Source organism: Moschus berezovskii, chromosome 7 (assembly GCF_049115385.1).
Source record: "Moschus berezovskii isolate FMDL1 chromosome 7, NW_MosBer_1.0, whole genome shotgun sequence".
NCBI lineage: Eukaryota > Metazoa > Chordata > Mammalia > Artiodactyla > Moschidae > Moschus > Moschus berezovskii.
The window spans coordinates 88,493,528-88,509,888 of record NC_142466.1 but is presented as its reverse complement, the minus strand read 5'-3'; the positions used below and the strand labels follow the sequence as shown (position 1 = coordinate 88,509,888).

General features: G+C 43.7%; 1 protein-coding gene across 1 annotated transcript in view; it reads left to right on the top strand.

Moving 5' to 3' along the window:
- The first annotated feature begins 2,544 nt into the window (after positions 1-2,544).
- Positions 2,545-16,361, top strand: part of FBP2 (fructose-bisphosphatase 2) — a 47,768-nt gene continuing 33,951 nt past the window's right edge. The window contains exons 1-3 of the mRNA XM_055427416.2: positions 2,545-2,824; positions 7,930-8,092; positions 10,039-10,131. Coding sequence (XP_055283391.1) covers positions 2,655-2,824; positions 7,930-8,092; positions 10,039-10,131 — 426 coding nt within the window. The 5' untranslated portion in view covers positions 2,545-2,654. The remainder of the gene's footprint in view (positions 2,825-7,929; positions 8,093-10,038; positions 10,132-16,361) is intronic.

The window sequence follows — 16,361 nt, the reverse complement described above, 5'->3', positions numbered from 1 at the left end:
AATCTGGAAACCAAGGAACCAGGCCCGTCTCTTCAGTTACAGCCAATTACTGACCCAGATAGCCTAATATCCAGCCACTGCCCTTTCTATAATTATGTCTGAAGAATTATGGTTGATCTCCCGTGTGAAGGACAAAACTGAATTATTTATGGATGGCAACATGATACATGAAGACCAAAGAAAGTTCCATTCTACAGTCCTCACAATTCCCAGAAACTCTTGGGGAAGAAAAATAAAGTTTTCTTATGTTCTTAAAGAAATTTAGATCCTGGTGATGTCAAAATTAAAATGCTCTGACACAGCAGTTTCATCTTCTACAGCTGTATCTTACTGAAGCCCTCAAAGCACTGGCACAAGGGTAAGGAAGCTTGGTGCAGCACTGTTGGAAGAACAAACATTTAAAAAAAAATCTAACTGTCCACACATGGGACTGCAGTATGACTCTATGTATTGACACAAAGATGTTTTGCTGTGGTGGACACTAAAACTGGTTGATTTGGTACCAGCATCCAACTCCTGTGGCAAAGCATCACCCATCTGGCCAATGCTACATAAGTGGAAGTTTACTTGGGACAGCGGTGAGGGGTGGTAATGGCTGTTTCCGGGGAATTACTTATTTCCTAATAAAAGAGAACTAATGTGGTTGAAGCTGCCTTCTCCTCTCTGAATTGTCAGTGTGAGCTAGATGTTCGGAGCTGCAGTGGCCATTTTGTGCCCATGAGATGATAAGCATGGAGGCAAAAGCCCACTGGCCAAGGATTACAGAAAGGAGACAGAGAGATTCCTAATGGAACTTTTGCCCAGCTATATGAATGCCAGTTGCTGCCTCAGAGAAAATATGAGAAAAACGTGAGACTTCCCACATATTTAAATCACTCTATATTTTCTATTCAGTTCAGTTCAGTCGCTCAGTCGTGTCCGACTCTCCGCGACCCCATGAATCACAGCACGCCAGGCCTCCCTGTCCATCACCAACTCCCGGAGTTCACCCAAACTCATGTCCACAGAGTCAGTGATGCCATCCAGCCATCTCATTCTCGGTCGTCCCCTTCTCCTCCCGCCCCCAACCTTTCCCAGCATCAGAGTCTTTTCCAGTGAGTCAACTCGTCGCATGAGGTGGCCAAAGTATCGCAGTTTCAGCTTTAGCATCAGTCCTTCCAATGAACACCCAGGATTGATCTCCTTTAGAATGGACTGGTTGGATCTCCTTGCAGTCCAAGCAGCTAAACACATTCCAATTGAAGTAACTGTCAAAGGAAAAAAATAAAATTGCCCAGGAATATGCATATTGTCTTATTTTGTAAAATGAAATTGTATATGTATACATAATTGTATATGTTATACAGACATCAAAAAATTGGAAAGGTAATAGTAAGTAACCAGTATTGAGCACCTACTGAGTGACAAGCATACCTTACCACTTTAACCCTCACAATCACTGTGTAAAGGTAGATGTTTTATTGTTTTCACCACTTATAAGTGAGGAAACTGAAGCTTCAGGAGCTTTTCCAAACTGTACAACTAGCAGATGGTTAGCCTGGAACCTGGAGCCAGGCTCTACCTGCTCCTAGAGAAAGTGCTTGGACCACCCTATGCAGACCCCACCCACACCCTTGCCCGAGGTGCCTGTTACCAATACTGTGTGTGCTTAGTCGCTCAGTCATGTCTGACTCTCTGCGACCCCAAGGACTGTAGCCTCCCAGGCTCCTCTGTCCATGGGGATTCTCCAGGCCAGAATACTGGAGTGGGTTACCATGCCCTCCTCTAGGGGATCTTCCCAGTCCAGGGATTGAACCCAGGTCTCCCGCATTGCAGGCGGATTTTTTTTTTTTTTTTTTTACTGTCTGAACCACAAGGAAGCCCATTACCAATACAGACCCCACCAGCTCTAATGCAGCTATCTCTAAGGGATGGTTTAGGGGATGGGCCATTTCCATAGTGTTTCCTTTTCAATAAGCAAGTATTATTTTTGTTTTGAAAATACAAATGTAGAGAAATTGAAAAACTAAAGAATTAATAAAGTAACTCTGGTGTTAGGCACTGTGCTGGGAATAGTTTTTTCTTCCAGGTTTGAATATCAACTATAAATATCCATTCAGTCATATAGGCCTTTTGAAATTGAAAAGCATCCTTTTCAAACATATGAAAGAAGCCTGGCTAAGCAGATTGCCAATATTTTGTTATGTGACCTATACCCCAGATAAGTTATCTGCCAGTCTGACTACTGCCCCATGAAGGAATGAAACCCTGCAGGAAATACATGTGAAGAATACTTTTGAGTCTTTGAATAAGAATTTTATGAAACATTTTTTTAGTGGCTGGCTTTCTCATCTCCTACCTGGTACCAAACGATTGCTTCTTAGGGTCTTTAAAGAAAAAAAGTTCATCAAGAAAGAGCATGTCTGTGTTCCAGGTTCTATTTACAGCTGACTTATGGTGCCTTGTCAGCCTTCAGGTCAGCCAGCCAGAGAGGTTTCCTTGAGGGCTCGCCCAGTTATCTTAACCACGTGGTCTGAGGCACTTTCCCTTAAAGGTCCTGGCACCACGGTACACAGATTTCTAATCAGCTCTGATACTGTGGAGCCACTGATCAGCCCTTAGAGAGAAAGCTTTCTTCTGCAGTGAGAAAAGAATCTGAAAGCTTACCCGCTGCCATGGGGGACAGAAGCCCCTTCGAAACGGACATGCTCACCCTGACCCGCTATGTTATGGAAAGGGGGCGTCAGGCTAAAGGCACCGGGGAGCTCACACAGCTGCTCAACTCCATGCTGACGGCCATCAAAGCCATTTCTTCAGCCGTGCGTAAGGCGGGCCTGGCCAACCTGTGAGTGAGATCCCCGATGACACATGGCGACCCCGGTCCGGTGCGGGTGGGCAGAGCTGGAGGAGTCTGGGCCGGAAACTGGGTCAAAAATAGTAACCCACACCCTGCAGGGAAATGGCCTTTCAAGTTTCTGCCAGGTGTGCTTTGATAAGGGGGCCTTTGACTTGTCTCAGGAAAGGCACAAAATTCTTGGAGACATGCTATGGAGAAAAAAAAGCATCATTTTTCCAGTCACTGTGTATTCTAATGACAGCAAGCTCAGGGGCTTGTTCTATGCAAACATATCCTGAGTTAAATCTGAAATCTGTTAGTTGCTTGGTCATGTCCGACTCTTTGCAACCCCATGGACTATAGCCCACCAGTCTCCTCTGTCCACAGAATTTTCTAGACAAGAATATTGGAGTGGGTTGCCATTTCCTTCACCAGGGGATCTTCCCAACTCAGGGATTGAGCCTGGGTGTCCTGCAATGCAGGCAGATTCTTCACCCTCTGAGCCAACAGGGAAGCCCATCTCTGGCAAGGTGACTCTTATTTGCATTCTTACTGGCCAAAGCAACCGCCAGGAGACTTGAGACTCCTGACGCCCTGGGCAGATAGGAGTGGTTTTATTGTCACGACCTTTGCCCATAGTTGTCAGGAGCTAGAAATCATTTACCGAATCTTTTTTTCTCTCATTTACCAAATCTTAAGGCCCGTCATCCATCTCCTGCTTATTGTTGAAAGAAGTGTTTTGCTTTTAAAACCGATTGTTATTTCTTCCCTGTGACTCAAGCTTCTGTCCACTTGGTATGCAGGACGCTGGGAGGTGCTGGCCTGGGGGCGGGGAATGAAGGGCCTTCTTCCACTTTGCTCTCTTGGTGTTTCACCCAAGCCCAGGAGGCCAAGTTCAGGCTGTGCTGCTGATCCTCACAGCCAAGGGTCCCATTCCAGTCTGCGGTGAAATGGATCAGTCTTTGGGTTTTCACTTTCCTGGTAGCAATTCCAGTGGAGGTCCTCTCAGAAGATGAAGAGACCCCACTATTAATTATTATTCCAAAATGAAGAAATAACCAAGTCCAATAACTTAAAATATTTATTCTTGGGCATTCCCTGATGGTTCAGTGATTAACCCAATTGCAGGGTGCATGGGTTCAATCCCTGGTCAGGGAACTAAGATCCTGGCAGCCAAGGGACCAAAAAAAGAGGAAAAAATATTTATTCTTAACAACTTAGCACTTTTAACACCAAAAACAATGTGATAATTATAGAATTTATGTATATTAATGTAAGGCTTCGTGACCCAGTAACCCAGCAATGAGCTCCAAGTTAGAGGAGATTATGACTGGCTCCCACCACCCCCCACCCCCCCGTGTATTGCTTTAGCTGTCTTAGTACCTCGCTTGGCAGTAACGGCCGACTCCACCTTTAAGGACCTTCGTGAATGTGAGCCACAGCCACTTGCCTCTGTTCTGTTCCTGCCTGATGGTGAGCAGGGCTGTGTATAGAGCAGTTCCCCGGGCTGCCTGCTGAGTGTTACCCACCTGAATGGGCTCCCCTGTGCAGGGGGCTGGGCAGGGCAGGGGTTGTGGCTAATTGCTGCAGAACTCTGACTTCATGGTCATGTAGTGTCCAGAGGAAGTGGACTTAGGGATTGGATAATTCAGGTGTTCCCCTGACTTGGTTTTTCATGCCATCTGATTATAGTCAATGACCCACTCTCGCTAGGGCCTGTAAAAATGTAAACTGGCTTGGATACTAATAGCCTCTAACTAACTTGTGGGGCTGTTATAAGGCTTAGCAAGCCCATGTGATGATAATTTTGACATTGCCAGCCCCATAATAAATGCTCAGTAAGTGCTCATTATTTGTTGTTGTTCAGTTGCTCAGTTGTGTCCGACTCTTAGGCTCCACGGACTGTAGCATGCGCGGCTTCCCTGTCCTTCACCATCTCCTGGAGTTTGCTCAAAGTCTTGTCCCTTGAGCTGATGATGCCATCTGACTGTCTTATCCTCTGTCATCCCCTTCTCCCCCTGCCCTCAGTCTTACCCAGAGTCAGGGTCTTTTCCAATAAGTCGGCTTTTCACATCAGATGGCCAAAGTATTGGAGCTTCAGCATCAGCCCTTCCAATGAATATTTAGTGTTGATTTCCTTAAAAATGGACTGATTTTATCTCCCTTCTGTCCAAGGGACTCTTAAGAATCTTCTCCAACACCACAGTTCAAAGCCATCAATTCTTCAGCACTCAGCTTTCTTTGTAGTCCAACTCTCACATCCATATATGACTACTGGAAAAACCATAGCTTTGAATATATGGACCTTGGTTGGCAAAGTGATGTCTCTGGTTTTGAATATGCTGTCTAGATTTGTCATAGCTTTTCTTCCAAGGAGCAAGTGTCTTGATTTTGTGGCTGCAGTCACTGTCTGCAGTGATTCTGGAGCCCAGGAAAATAAAATCTGCTGCTGTTTCCAATTTTTCCCTCAACTATTTGCCATAAAGTGATGGGACAGGATGCCATGATCTTAGTTTTTTGAATGTTGAGTTTCAAGCCAGCTTTTTCACTCTCCTCTTTCATCTTCACCAAGAGGCTCTTTAGTTTCATTTCCCTTTCTGCCATTAGAGTGGTGTGGTATCACCTGCATATCTGAGGTTGTTGGGTTCCAAGTCCAGTTCAGTTCAGTCGCTCAGTCTTTGCGACCAGCTCTTTGAGGTCGCAAAGAGCACTATGCGGGATAGAGCTCTTTGCGACCCCGTGGACTGCAGCACGCCAGACTTCCCTGTCCATCACCAACTCCCGGAGATTGCTCAAACTCAGGTCCAAACCTGGGGAAATTTGCGGGCTAACAGGTCGATGTTGCCAACTGACCGCTAGGTGGCGGACGCAGCCTGTGGAAACAAGATGTCAGAATTTCACACTATCAGAGGGCAGAGTCAGGATTCTTCAGTTTGGCAGAGACCATGTGTTCTGCCAATTCAGATATTTCAGTCACTTTCCCATTTAGGGGGCTTCATGCCCCTCGTTTCTCTGCTTCCTTTTTTTTGGAAGATATTTCTAGGCACATGCTCTATAAATGCAAAAACTGATCAGAAAGTCTCATATTTTTCTTCTTTTTTCTCTGCTTCCTGCTGTAGGAAGAAGGGAATACTGTCCCCAGAATCCTCTCCACAGCTTCCTAATGTCAAAATGCCGAACAATTCATTTAAAATTTGTCAGTAAAGTTTTAATGTTAGTAAAAGCAATAAGAAGATACTGTCTGTGGGTTATAAAGCATTTTCCTGTCCATGATCTAACTTGAAGCAGTTGTCAGGCAATTAGATCTCTTGTGAATGAGCTTCCATTCTTTCTGAAAGGAGAGGTGTTGATGGAGGGATTGTGGGGAGAGAGGGAGACAGAGCAGTATGCCCAGTTCCTGCAAGGAGGGTGCACCAGGTGGGCTGGGAGGTAGGGTAAGTGCAGGGTTAGTGTGGTGTTGGGGAGAGGTGTTTGCAAAACACTGAACAGAGAGCCTGTTTCTCTTCCCCACACCCACAGGCTCCAGGCACCCCAGCTTTTCATTCTCCAGTAGAAGCTGCATTAAACAAAACTGAGTTCACAGGGTTTGTGAACTCTGTAAACGCTGATGCAAAACAGTCTAGTTTTGTCATTGCTGTGTGCTTGTTTGCTTTTATTTTGAAGTAGAAGGTACAGTCTTTGAGGTCAGTCTACCAGTATCATTTTCCAAGGCAGATCTCATCACATCAGACATCAAGTGATGGGGGACACCTGTTGGGGAGAGGGGAGATGCTGTCAGTCAGGGAAAGGGATGGGAAATGAGTTGTCTCCCGATTTAGGGAAAATCAGTGGCTCTCAACCCTGGCTACTTGTTAGAAACACTTGAAGAATCCTTCAATAAATAAATGGTGTTAACAAAAAGGAGAGGAAGGAATTACTTTCCTGCCATCCATTCTGTGTAATTCAGTGAAAGTATACTGAGCCTCTGAGCACTGTGGGAAGAGGCACAGTGAGTCATAGCTCTTGCCTTCAGTGAGCAGACAATCCAGCAGGGAGGACATTCCCATGAACAGACTGTGAGCTGCTGTGGAAGGGCCGACAGGGCTGTGTCTGGTATGTGGTGGGACCAGGGAAGCTTCTGGAAGATGTTAGGAGGGCTAAGCTGTCGGTGGGCAGAAAGTACTCCCATGGGGTGGGGGGACACCCCATGACTGAAGGTGGGAAGGAGAGAAGCAGCTTGCGGGGTGCTGGTGGCCTCAGAACCTTTGCGGCTGTTGGAATGTGGAAGGCTGGAGGGGAGTGATAGCCATGTGGCTCATGGAGAGATGAGCATGGAGCCAGGGGACCATGAACCAAGAGTCCATGGAAGGCAGGTGTGTGCCCACACAGGGTTCCAGAGGCTGAGGGTGAAAGGCTAAGAGGCAAGGCCAAGTGTGGGGCCAGGGCTTCCTTGATGGGGTCTGAAACCAAGTATGGGGGACTTGGGGACTCTGGGAGTGATGGGGGTGATCTGACTGGCTTTTTACAAGGTTCCTACCCACAAGGACGGGAGCCAGAGATTTTAGATAGCAATCCTCTGTAACCAAAGCACCCAAATAGAATTTTCACACTAGCACTCTTCCTTATATTGCTTGATAATGGTAATAAAGAATCAAATTAAATTTTATCCCTAATTTCCTTCTTTATTCAAGTAATGCCAGGCTACAGCAGAACAGTTTTTAATTCAGCCCAACAGGCCACTATTTGAGGATAATCAACAAATACTAGAAATTCCAAGGCTGGAAATCCACAGTCCTTTACTTTTTAAAGTTTTTAATTATGGCGATGTGTCTGACTTTATGAACTCCCCCTCCATCTTTCAGGACCCCGAGGGAGGCGGGGGTGGGGCAGAGTTGTACATTAGTAAGACTGAATTCTGTAGTGTTTCTGGGATGACTAGGAACTTGCAACAACGGCTCCGAGCCAGGGTAAGAACCAGCGCTGTGAGACAGGACGCACTCGGTCATATTTATAATCTGGAGACCCTGGAGCCATGAAGGGAAAAGAGGGATACAGGGGAGGTATCTTGGCGTCCTGGCATCTTCGCTGGAGTCTGGGCTCCCTTCCTGATTTCCTCCAGCTTTTTGCCGTCTTAGGTACGGAATCGCGGGAAGCGTGAACGTGACGGGGGATGAGGTGAAGAAACTGGACGTGTTATCCAATGCCCTGGTGATCAACATGCTCCAGTCCTCCTACAGCACCTGCGTCCTGGTGTCGGAAGAGAATAAAGAAGCCATTATCACCTCCAAGGAGAAGAGGGTACGTGTGGCAGTCGGGCTGAGGTTCTTCTGTTCACCAGCGGAGGGCGCAACTGAATTGGGAAGAATCTTTGATCGCCTTGCTTTATTTTAGTTTCTGGGATTTTCCTCTACTGCTTAATTTTTGTTTTCCAGAAACGATGGTTTGCATATTTCTTTACTTTGAAGTTTTATGCTGTTTAGTCAAAAGACTCCATAATAAGGAAGTGATTCATTCAGGAAATAAATCAGAGTGCTTTACCGAAACTTATCAGTGGACAGGGTTCATCTTGGGTTTTCACCTAATGTGCTAGTAACAAGTCCCAACGTTTTGGAGCTTGAAAATCAGGTCCAGTAAAAAGTAGACTTCCTGGGAAGAGCGATATTTTTGGTTTTTTACTCTTCTCATCCCAACAATCCTCGCCCCTTAGAGATTTCTTCATGCCTGACAACCTGTTAGACTAAAACAGAAAAGAAATTGTAAAGATTGTTGCTCTTGCCTTAATACAATGGTAAACTTGTTTAGTTTGTGGCATGCCTGGGGATGGACTATATTCAGTATGGTTCCACAGTTTATTTTTTTTAAAAATTCGTGGCCAAAAATTCAACCCATGTTCAGTTGCTGTACAGTAATACCACATAACCGCCAGCACTGTTGGCTCTTGTTTTATACACTGGATCTTGGGGGCAAGGTGCCATTTCTTTATGATTAGCTGAAAAGATGGAAAAAGTAAAGCCAAATTTATTAAACCCTTACTGTATACTGGGGACTGTGCAAAAGCCGTTTGTACTTGTTGTCTCACGTAATTCAGGCTAAGTCACACCTGTTATTCTCAACTGTCACACCAGCTCCTGAACATTCTCCAGTGTGTGCTTGATGTTGAACAAACAACGGCTGAATGCATGCCTGCCTGCATGCATGCATGGGCTGATTTGGATTATCTACAGGGAGAAGGAGAGATTTCCAAGTTTATGGATTCCACTCCCCTACCCCCACCTCCTATTGAGAAAGAAGGAAGGAAAGAAAGGAAAGCCAAATTAATCTAGGGCACTACTCATTGGAAAGTCAGGGGAAAAGTAGCTAGGCAGTGGGAGAAATGACTCCCATTTTACTTGATGTTGTACTGGCGGTATTTAATGATCCAGGAGACCCCAGACCCCGTCATTAAGGCTCTCATAGAGCCTTGTACCTAGGAGGTCACTAAAAAGTATCTGGTGATTTCTTTCCACTGAGTTGTCTGTGACAGCAGCGTAGGTGGACATGAGGGACCTGGTATCTCAGGACCCCACCTGGTCTGTCTTCTGGTCTTCAAGTCAGAAAGGAAAGGCAGATGAAGCAAAACCCAAAGGAATACTTTTATTCCCTTGATGTACTTACATACAGCTGCTATCTTAATAAAAGAGGCCCAGAGTCCCTGGAACCTTGTTCTGAAGTTTTCTTTTGATAAAAATGTGCCAAAACGAACAAAGCCTGTCTGGGGAGAAGCTTGATGTATCAATAATTCAATAGCGACCTTACTATGGACTTAGGTAGAACTCGCCCAAGTTTATCTTCAGCTTCTCCAACTCCATCCAGCATGGTGTCCAGTTCAGACCAGTTCCTCTCACACCTTCAGCAATTCCAAGTTCCCAGTGGTCCCAGGTAGGAGGGGAGGATGAAGCCAGGGTAGGTGGGAGCAAAGATATTTGGGGGTAGGTGGGACCTCCTTCACCCCGTGTGGGCATCAGCTAGTCTGTTTATGGGCAAGTGAGCTCTGAACTGCACGATTAATATATGTGGACATGCTTTTCATTCCTTAAGTAATTGTAATTTTTGATAAGGATATCCCTTTGCTCTAAATTGCTTCTGATGGGGTGTTACCTGCCAGACTCGGCCACTTACACAGAGTGTGTTGACTGGAACAGAGTGTTGACTTACAGAGTGTATTGACCTGTGTTGATCAGGTGTTCTGCCCTCTCTGCACATAGGGGAAATACGTGGTCTGCTTTGACCCGCTGGACGGATCTTCCAACATTGACTGCCTGGCTTCCATTGGAACCATATTTGCCATCTACAGAAAGGTGAGCAAACAGTCTGCTCTTTAACACCTCCTTCCTCTGATGGTTTCAGGAAGGTTCCTGGGCTCGGAGCCACAAGTCTGGAGTTCTAACCTTTGTCCTCCCACTAACCAGACACACCGTGGCAGACAAACTACAAACTTCCCTCTGCCTCAGGGTCCTCACTGAAGACCTGAGTCAGCATTTTCCCTCAGCCCTCTTCTCAGTGCTCACGGGAAGATAGGGTGAGAGGATGCATGAGGCCTTGTTTTGAAAATCTGGGTGTGATACACATGCCAGCCATGGAATGAGGCTCAAAGTGACATCTGAAGGCCCCTGTGCTCCTTCCTTATGTATCTCAAACCTTATTGCATTTTTCTTCTGTTGCTGCCATAATAATTCACATGCATTTAGAGGTTTAAGACAACACCCATTTATTGTGTCCCAGTTCTTGGGTTGGACGTCTGACAGCATGGCTGAGCTCTATCTGATAAGGCCAAAATCTGGGTGTTAGCTGGCCTGATCTCCTATTGAGAAGAGCTCGCTTCCAGGCTCATTGAGGTTGTTGGCAAAATTCAATGAAATTGTATCCATCCTCTCAATAGTTTTAGTTTTTTGTTCTTGTGATGAGAACTTTTAAGATCTACTCTCACATCAGTTGCTCAGTCATGTCTGACTCTTTGCCACCCCATAGACTATAGCCCACCAGGCTCCTCTGTCCACAAAGTTCTCCAGGCAAGAATACTGGAGAGGGTTGCCATCGCCTTCTCCAGGAGATCTTCCCAACCCAGGAATCGAACCTGGGTCTCCTGCATTGCAGGCAGATTCTTTATCATCTGAGTCACCAGGGAAACCCCATAGCAGCTTTCAAATATACCGTGTCGTATCGTTAACTGTAGTCACCATGCTGTCTGTTACATCCCAAGGACTTATTTATTTTATAACTGGACATTTGTACCTTTGACCACCTTCACTCACTTCATCTACCTCCATCCCCTGATTCTGGCAACCACCAATCTGTTCTATGAGTTGATTTTTTTTTTTGAGTCCACATATAAATGAGATCATACAGTACTTATCTTTCTCTGACTTATTTCATTTAGCATAACACTGTCAAATTTCTTTCATATCATCACAAAGTACAGGATTTCCTTCTTTTTCATGGCTGAATTATATGTATATATATATATATGTATGTATGTATATTTGAAATAATGACTTCGTTTCCTTCATGTATATACCCAAAAGTATAATTCCTGGAAATTATATGGCTCTATTTTTAATTTTCTGAAGAACTACCACACTGTTTTCCATAGTGGTTGTACCAGTTTACAGTCCCACGGGCAGTTCACAAGGGTTCCGTTTTCTCCACATCCTCACCAACATGTGTCCTCTCTCATCTTTTTAATTGAGTCCTTCTGGCAGGTGTGAGGTCATATCTCACTGTGGTTTTGATCTGTCTTTCCCTGATGGTTAGTGATGTTGGACACCTTTTCAAGTACCTGTTGGCCCTTTGTATGTCTTCTTTGGAAAAATGTCTATTTGGTCAGATTGTTTGTGTTTTTGCCATTAAGTTGTGTGAGTTCTTTATATATTCTGGATTTTCATCTCTATTTTATGTATAATCTGCAAACAGTTTTTGCCTTTTACTTTTTTGTAATGGTCTTAATAGCATCTTAAGACCAACTGATTTAAAAATGAAAAGGAATAATGAAGGAGGCTGTGCATGTGTGCAGACAGTGGACATGTTGGAAATCTCGATTTCTATCCCACAATTTTTCTGTGATCCTAAAACTGTTCTAAAAAAATGAAGTCTGAAACAAAAAAGAGAAGAATATTATTATATATAATACGGGCTATTCACATATGGATTTTGGTGATTTTTGAACAAAGAAAATTTTGTCTTAGAATTTAAGTAAAGCACAGGCTTTGAGAGCTAGTCCAAATAACCACAGAGTCTCTCTGATTGTATTGCTAAAGAAGGGGGACAATGTTGCTTAATGCTCTAGTGAGAGAGCAGGTCGCTTCAGAGCTCTAAATACCAAAAAAACTTCAGAAGAAAAGACACTGAAAATAAAATTAACAGGCAGATGACAATTGAGGGAAATGTTTGCAACATATAAGGCATTTATATTTTTCATATGTAAAAAGCAAATCAACATTGCCTGTGTGCCAAGTTGCTTCAGTCATGTCCAACTCTGCTACCCTATGGACTGTAGCCTACCAGCCTCCTCTGTCCGTGGGATTCTCCAGGCAAGAATATTGGAGATTGCTGAGCCCTCCTTCAGGGGATCTTCTTGACCCAGGGGTTGAACCCAAGTCTCATGTCTCCTGCATTGGCAGGCAGGTTCTTTACCACTAGCATCACCTGGGAAGCCCAAAATCAACAATAAGATGACTATCTAGATAGAAAAGTAACCAATGACGTGAGACAGGCAACTTACAAAGTAAGAAATAAAATGGTCAATTAATATATAAAAATTAACTTTATTAATTATACAAAATGGAAACTAAAGCAAGTATCTTTTTTTTCACCCATCAGGTTGACCAAGTTGAAAAAACAACACTATCTTATGTTTATCAGATTAAATCAAAATGAATTCTCTTGTCACTGGTACCAGCCTTGTCTTGGTGAATGGGCTTGCATAACTCTGTGAAGTTATGAGCCATACTGTGCAGGGCCACTCAGGACAGATGAGTCATAGTGAAGCGTTGTGACAAAATGTGGTCCACTGGAGGAGGCAATGGTAACACACTCCAGTATTTTTTCCAGGAGAACTCCATGAACAGTACAAAAAGATAAAAACATATGACACTAAAAGATGAGCCCCCCAGGTTGGAAGGTGTCTAATAAGATACTGGGGAAGAATGAAGGGCGATTACTAACAGGTTCAGAAAGAATGAAGCCGCTGATCAAGGAGGAGATGGCAAGACTGAACATCTGCTTCTTAGTAGATGTTAATGAACATTACATGTTAGGAATTAGTACACTAAATTGGACGGGAATGGGTGAATTTAATTCAGGTAATCATTATATCTACTACTGTGAGTAAGAATCCATTAGAAGAAATGGAGTAGCCCTCATAGTCAATGAAAGTGTCTGAAATGCAATACTTTGGAGCAACCTCAAAAATGGCAGAATGATCTTAGTTCATTTCCAAGGCAAACCATTCAGCATGACAGTAATCTAAGTCTATGCCCCAACCACTGATGGTGAAGAAGCTGAAGTTGACCAGTTCTGTGAAGACCTACAACACATTTGAGAACTAGCACCAAAAAAGATGTCCTTGTCATCATGCTGCTGCTGCTGCTAAGTCGCTTCAGTCGTGTCCGACTCTGTGTGACCCCATAGACGGAAGCCCACCAGGCTCCACCATCCCTGGGATTCTCCAGGCAAGAACACTGGAGTGGGTTGCCATTTCCTTCTCCAATGTGTGAAAGTGAAGTCGCTCAGTCTTGTCCAACTAGTAGCGACCCCATGGACTGTAGCCCACCAGGCTCCTCTGTCCATGGGATTTTCCAGGCAAGAGTACTGGAGTGGCTTGCCATTGCCTTCTCTGCTTGTCATCATAGGGGGTTGTAAAAATAAAGAATGCAGAAATAGGACGTCAAGAGATGCCTGGAGTAACAGGCAGGTTTGGTCTTGGAGTACAAAATGAAACAAGGCAAAGACTAGCAGAGTGTTGTCAAGAGAAAGCAATGGTCAGAGCAAATACCCTCTTACAACAGCACAAGAGAGGACTCTACACATGGACATCACCAGATGGTCAATATTGAAATCAGATTATGTTCTTTGCAGCCAAAGATGGAGAAGCTCTATACTGTCAGTGAAAACAAGACTGGAAGCTGACTGTAGCTCAGATCATGAGCTCCTTATTGCAAAATCCAGGCTTAAATTGAAAAAAGTAGGGGAAACAACTAGGCCATTCAGTTCAGTTCAGTTCAGTCACTAAGTCGTGTCCAATTCTTTGCAACCTCAGGGACTGCAGCATGCCAGGCCTCCCTGTTCATCACCAACTCCTGGAGCTTACTCAAACTCATGTCCATCTCATCATCTGTCACCCCCTTCTCCTCCCGCCTCCATCTTTCCCAGCATCAGAGTCTTTTCAAATAAGTCAGTTCTTCGCATCAGGTGGCCAAAGTATTGGAATTTCAGCTTCAGCATCAGTATCAGTCCTTCCAATGAATATCCAGGACTGACTGATTTCCAAAGAATAACAAGGAGAGACAAGAAAGCCTTCCTCAGCGATCAATGCAAAGAAATAGAGGAAAACAATAGAATGGGAAAGACTAGCGATCTCTTCAAGAAAATTAGAGATACCAAGGGAACATTTCATGCAAAGATGGGCTTGATAAAGGACAGAAATGGTATGGACCTAACAGAAATAGAAGATATTAAGAAGAAGTGGCAAGAATACACAGAAGAACTATACAAAAAAGATCTTCACGACCCAGATAATCACCGTGGTGTGATCACTCACCTAGACATCCTAGAATGTGAAGTCAAGTGGGGTAAAGGAACAGGATAAATGCCCACCAAACCAAACAAAAGAAGAAGAGATAGGGAATCTACCTGATAAAGAATTCTAAATAATGATAGTGAAAATGATCTAAAATCTTGAAAACAAATTGGAGTTACAGATAAATAGCCTGGAGACAAGGATTGAGAAGATGCAAGAAATGTTTAACAAGGACCTAGAAGAAGTAAAAAAGAGTCAATATATAATGAATAATGCAATAAATGAGATCAAAAATACTCTGGAGGGAACCAGAGAATAACAGAGAATGACAGTAGAATAACAGAGGTAGAATATAGGATAAGTGAGGTAGAAGATAAAATGGTAGAAATAAATGAAACAGAGAGGAAAAGGAAAAAAGAATTAAAAGAAATGAGGACAACCTCAGAGACCTTTGGGACAATGTTAAAAGCCCCAACATTCAAATCATAGGAGTCCCAGAAGAAGAAGACAAAAAGAAAGACCATGAGAAAATACTTGAGGAGATATAGTTGAAAACTTCTCTAAAATGGGGAAGGAAATAATCACCCAAGTCCAAGAAACCCAGAGAGTCCCAAACAGGATAAACCCAAGGTGAAACACCCCAAGACACATATTAATCAAATTAACAAAATCAAACACAAAGAACAGATATTAAAAGCAGCAAGGGATAAACAACAAATAACACATAAGGGGATTCCCATAAGGATAACAGCTGATCTTTCAACAGAAACTCTTCAGGCCAGGAGGGAATGGCAGGACATACTTAAAGTGATGAAATAAAATAACCTACAACCCAGATTACTGTACCCAGCAAGGATCTCATTCAAATATGAAGAGGAAATCAAAAGTTTTACAGACAAGCAAAAGCTGAGAGAATTCAGCACCACCAAACCAGCTCTTCAGCAAACGCTAAAGGATCTTCTCCAGACAGGAAACACAGAAAGGGTGTATAAACTCAAATTCAAAACAATAAAGTAAATGGCAATGGGATAATAGTTATCAATAATTATCTTAAATGTAAATGGGTTGAAAGCCCCAGCCAAAAGACAAAGACTGGCTGAATGGATACAAAAACAAGACCCCTATATATGCTGTCTATAAGAGACCCACCTCAAAACAAGGGACACATACAGACTGAAAGTGAAGGGCTCGAAAAAGATATTCCACACAAATGGAGACCAAAAGAAAGCAGGAGTAGCAATACTCATATCAGATAAAATAGACTTTAAAATAAAGGCTGTGAAAAGAGACAAAGAAGGACACTACATAATGATCAAAGGATCAATCCAAGAAGAAGATATAACAATTATAAATATATATGCACCCAACATAGGAGCACTGCAATATGTAAGACAATAAGAAGTATGAAAGGGGAAATTAACAGTAACACAATAATAGTGGGAGACTTTAATACCCGACTCACACCTATGGATAGATCAACTAAACAGAAAATTAACGGGGAAACACAAACTTTAAATGATACAATAGACAGTTCAGTTCAGTTCAGTCGCTCAGTCGTGTCCGACTCTCCGCGACCCCATGAATCACAGCACGCCAGGCCTCCCTGTCCATCACCAACTCCCGGAGTACACTCAAACTCATGTCCACAGAATCGGTGACGCCATCCAGCCATCTCATTCTCTGTCGTCCCCTTCTCCTCCCGCCCCCAACCTTTTCCAGCATTAGAGTCTTTTCCAGTGAGTCAACTCGTCGCATGAGGTGGCCAAAGTATTGCAGCTTCAGCTTTAGCATCAG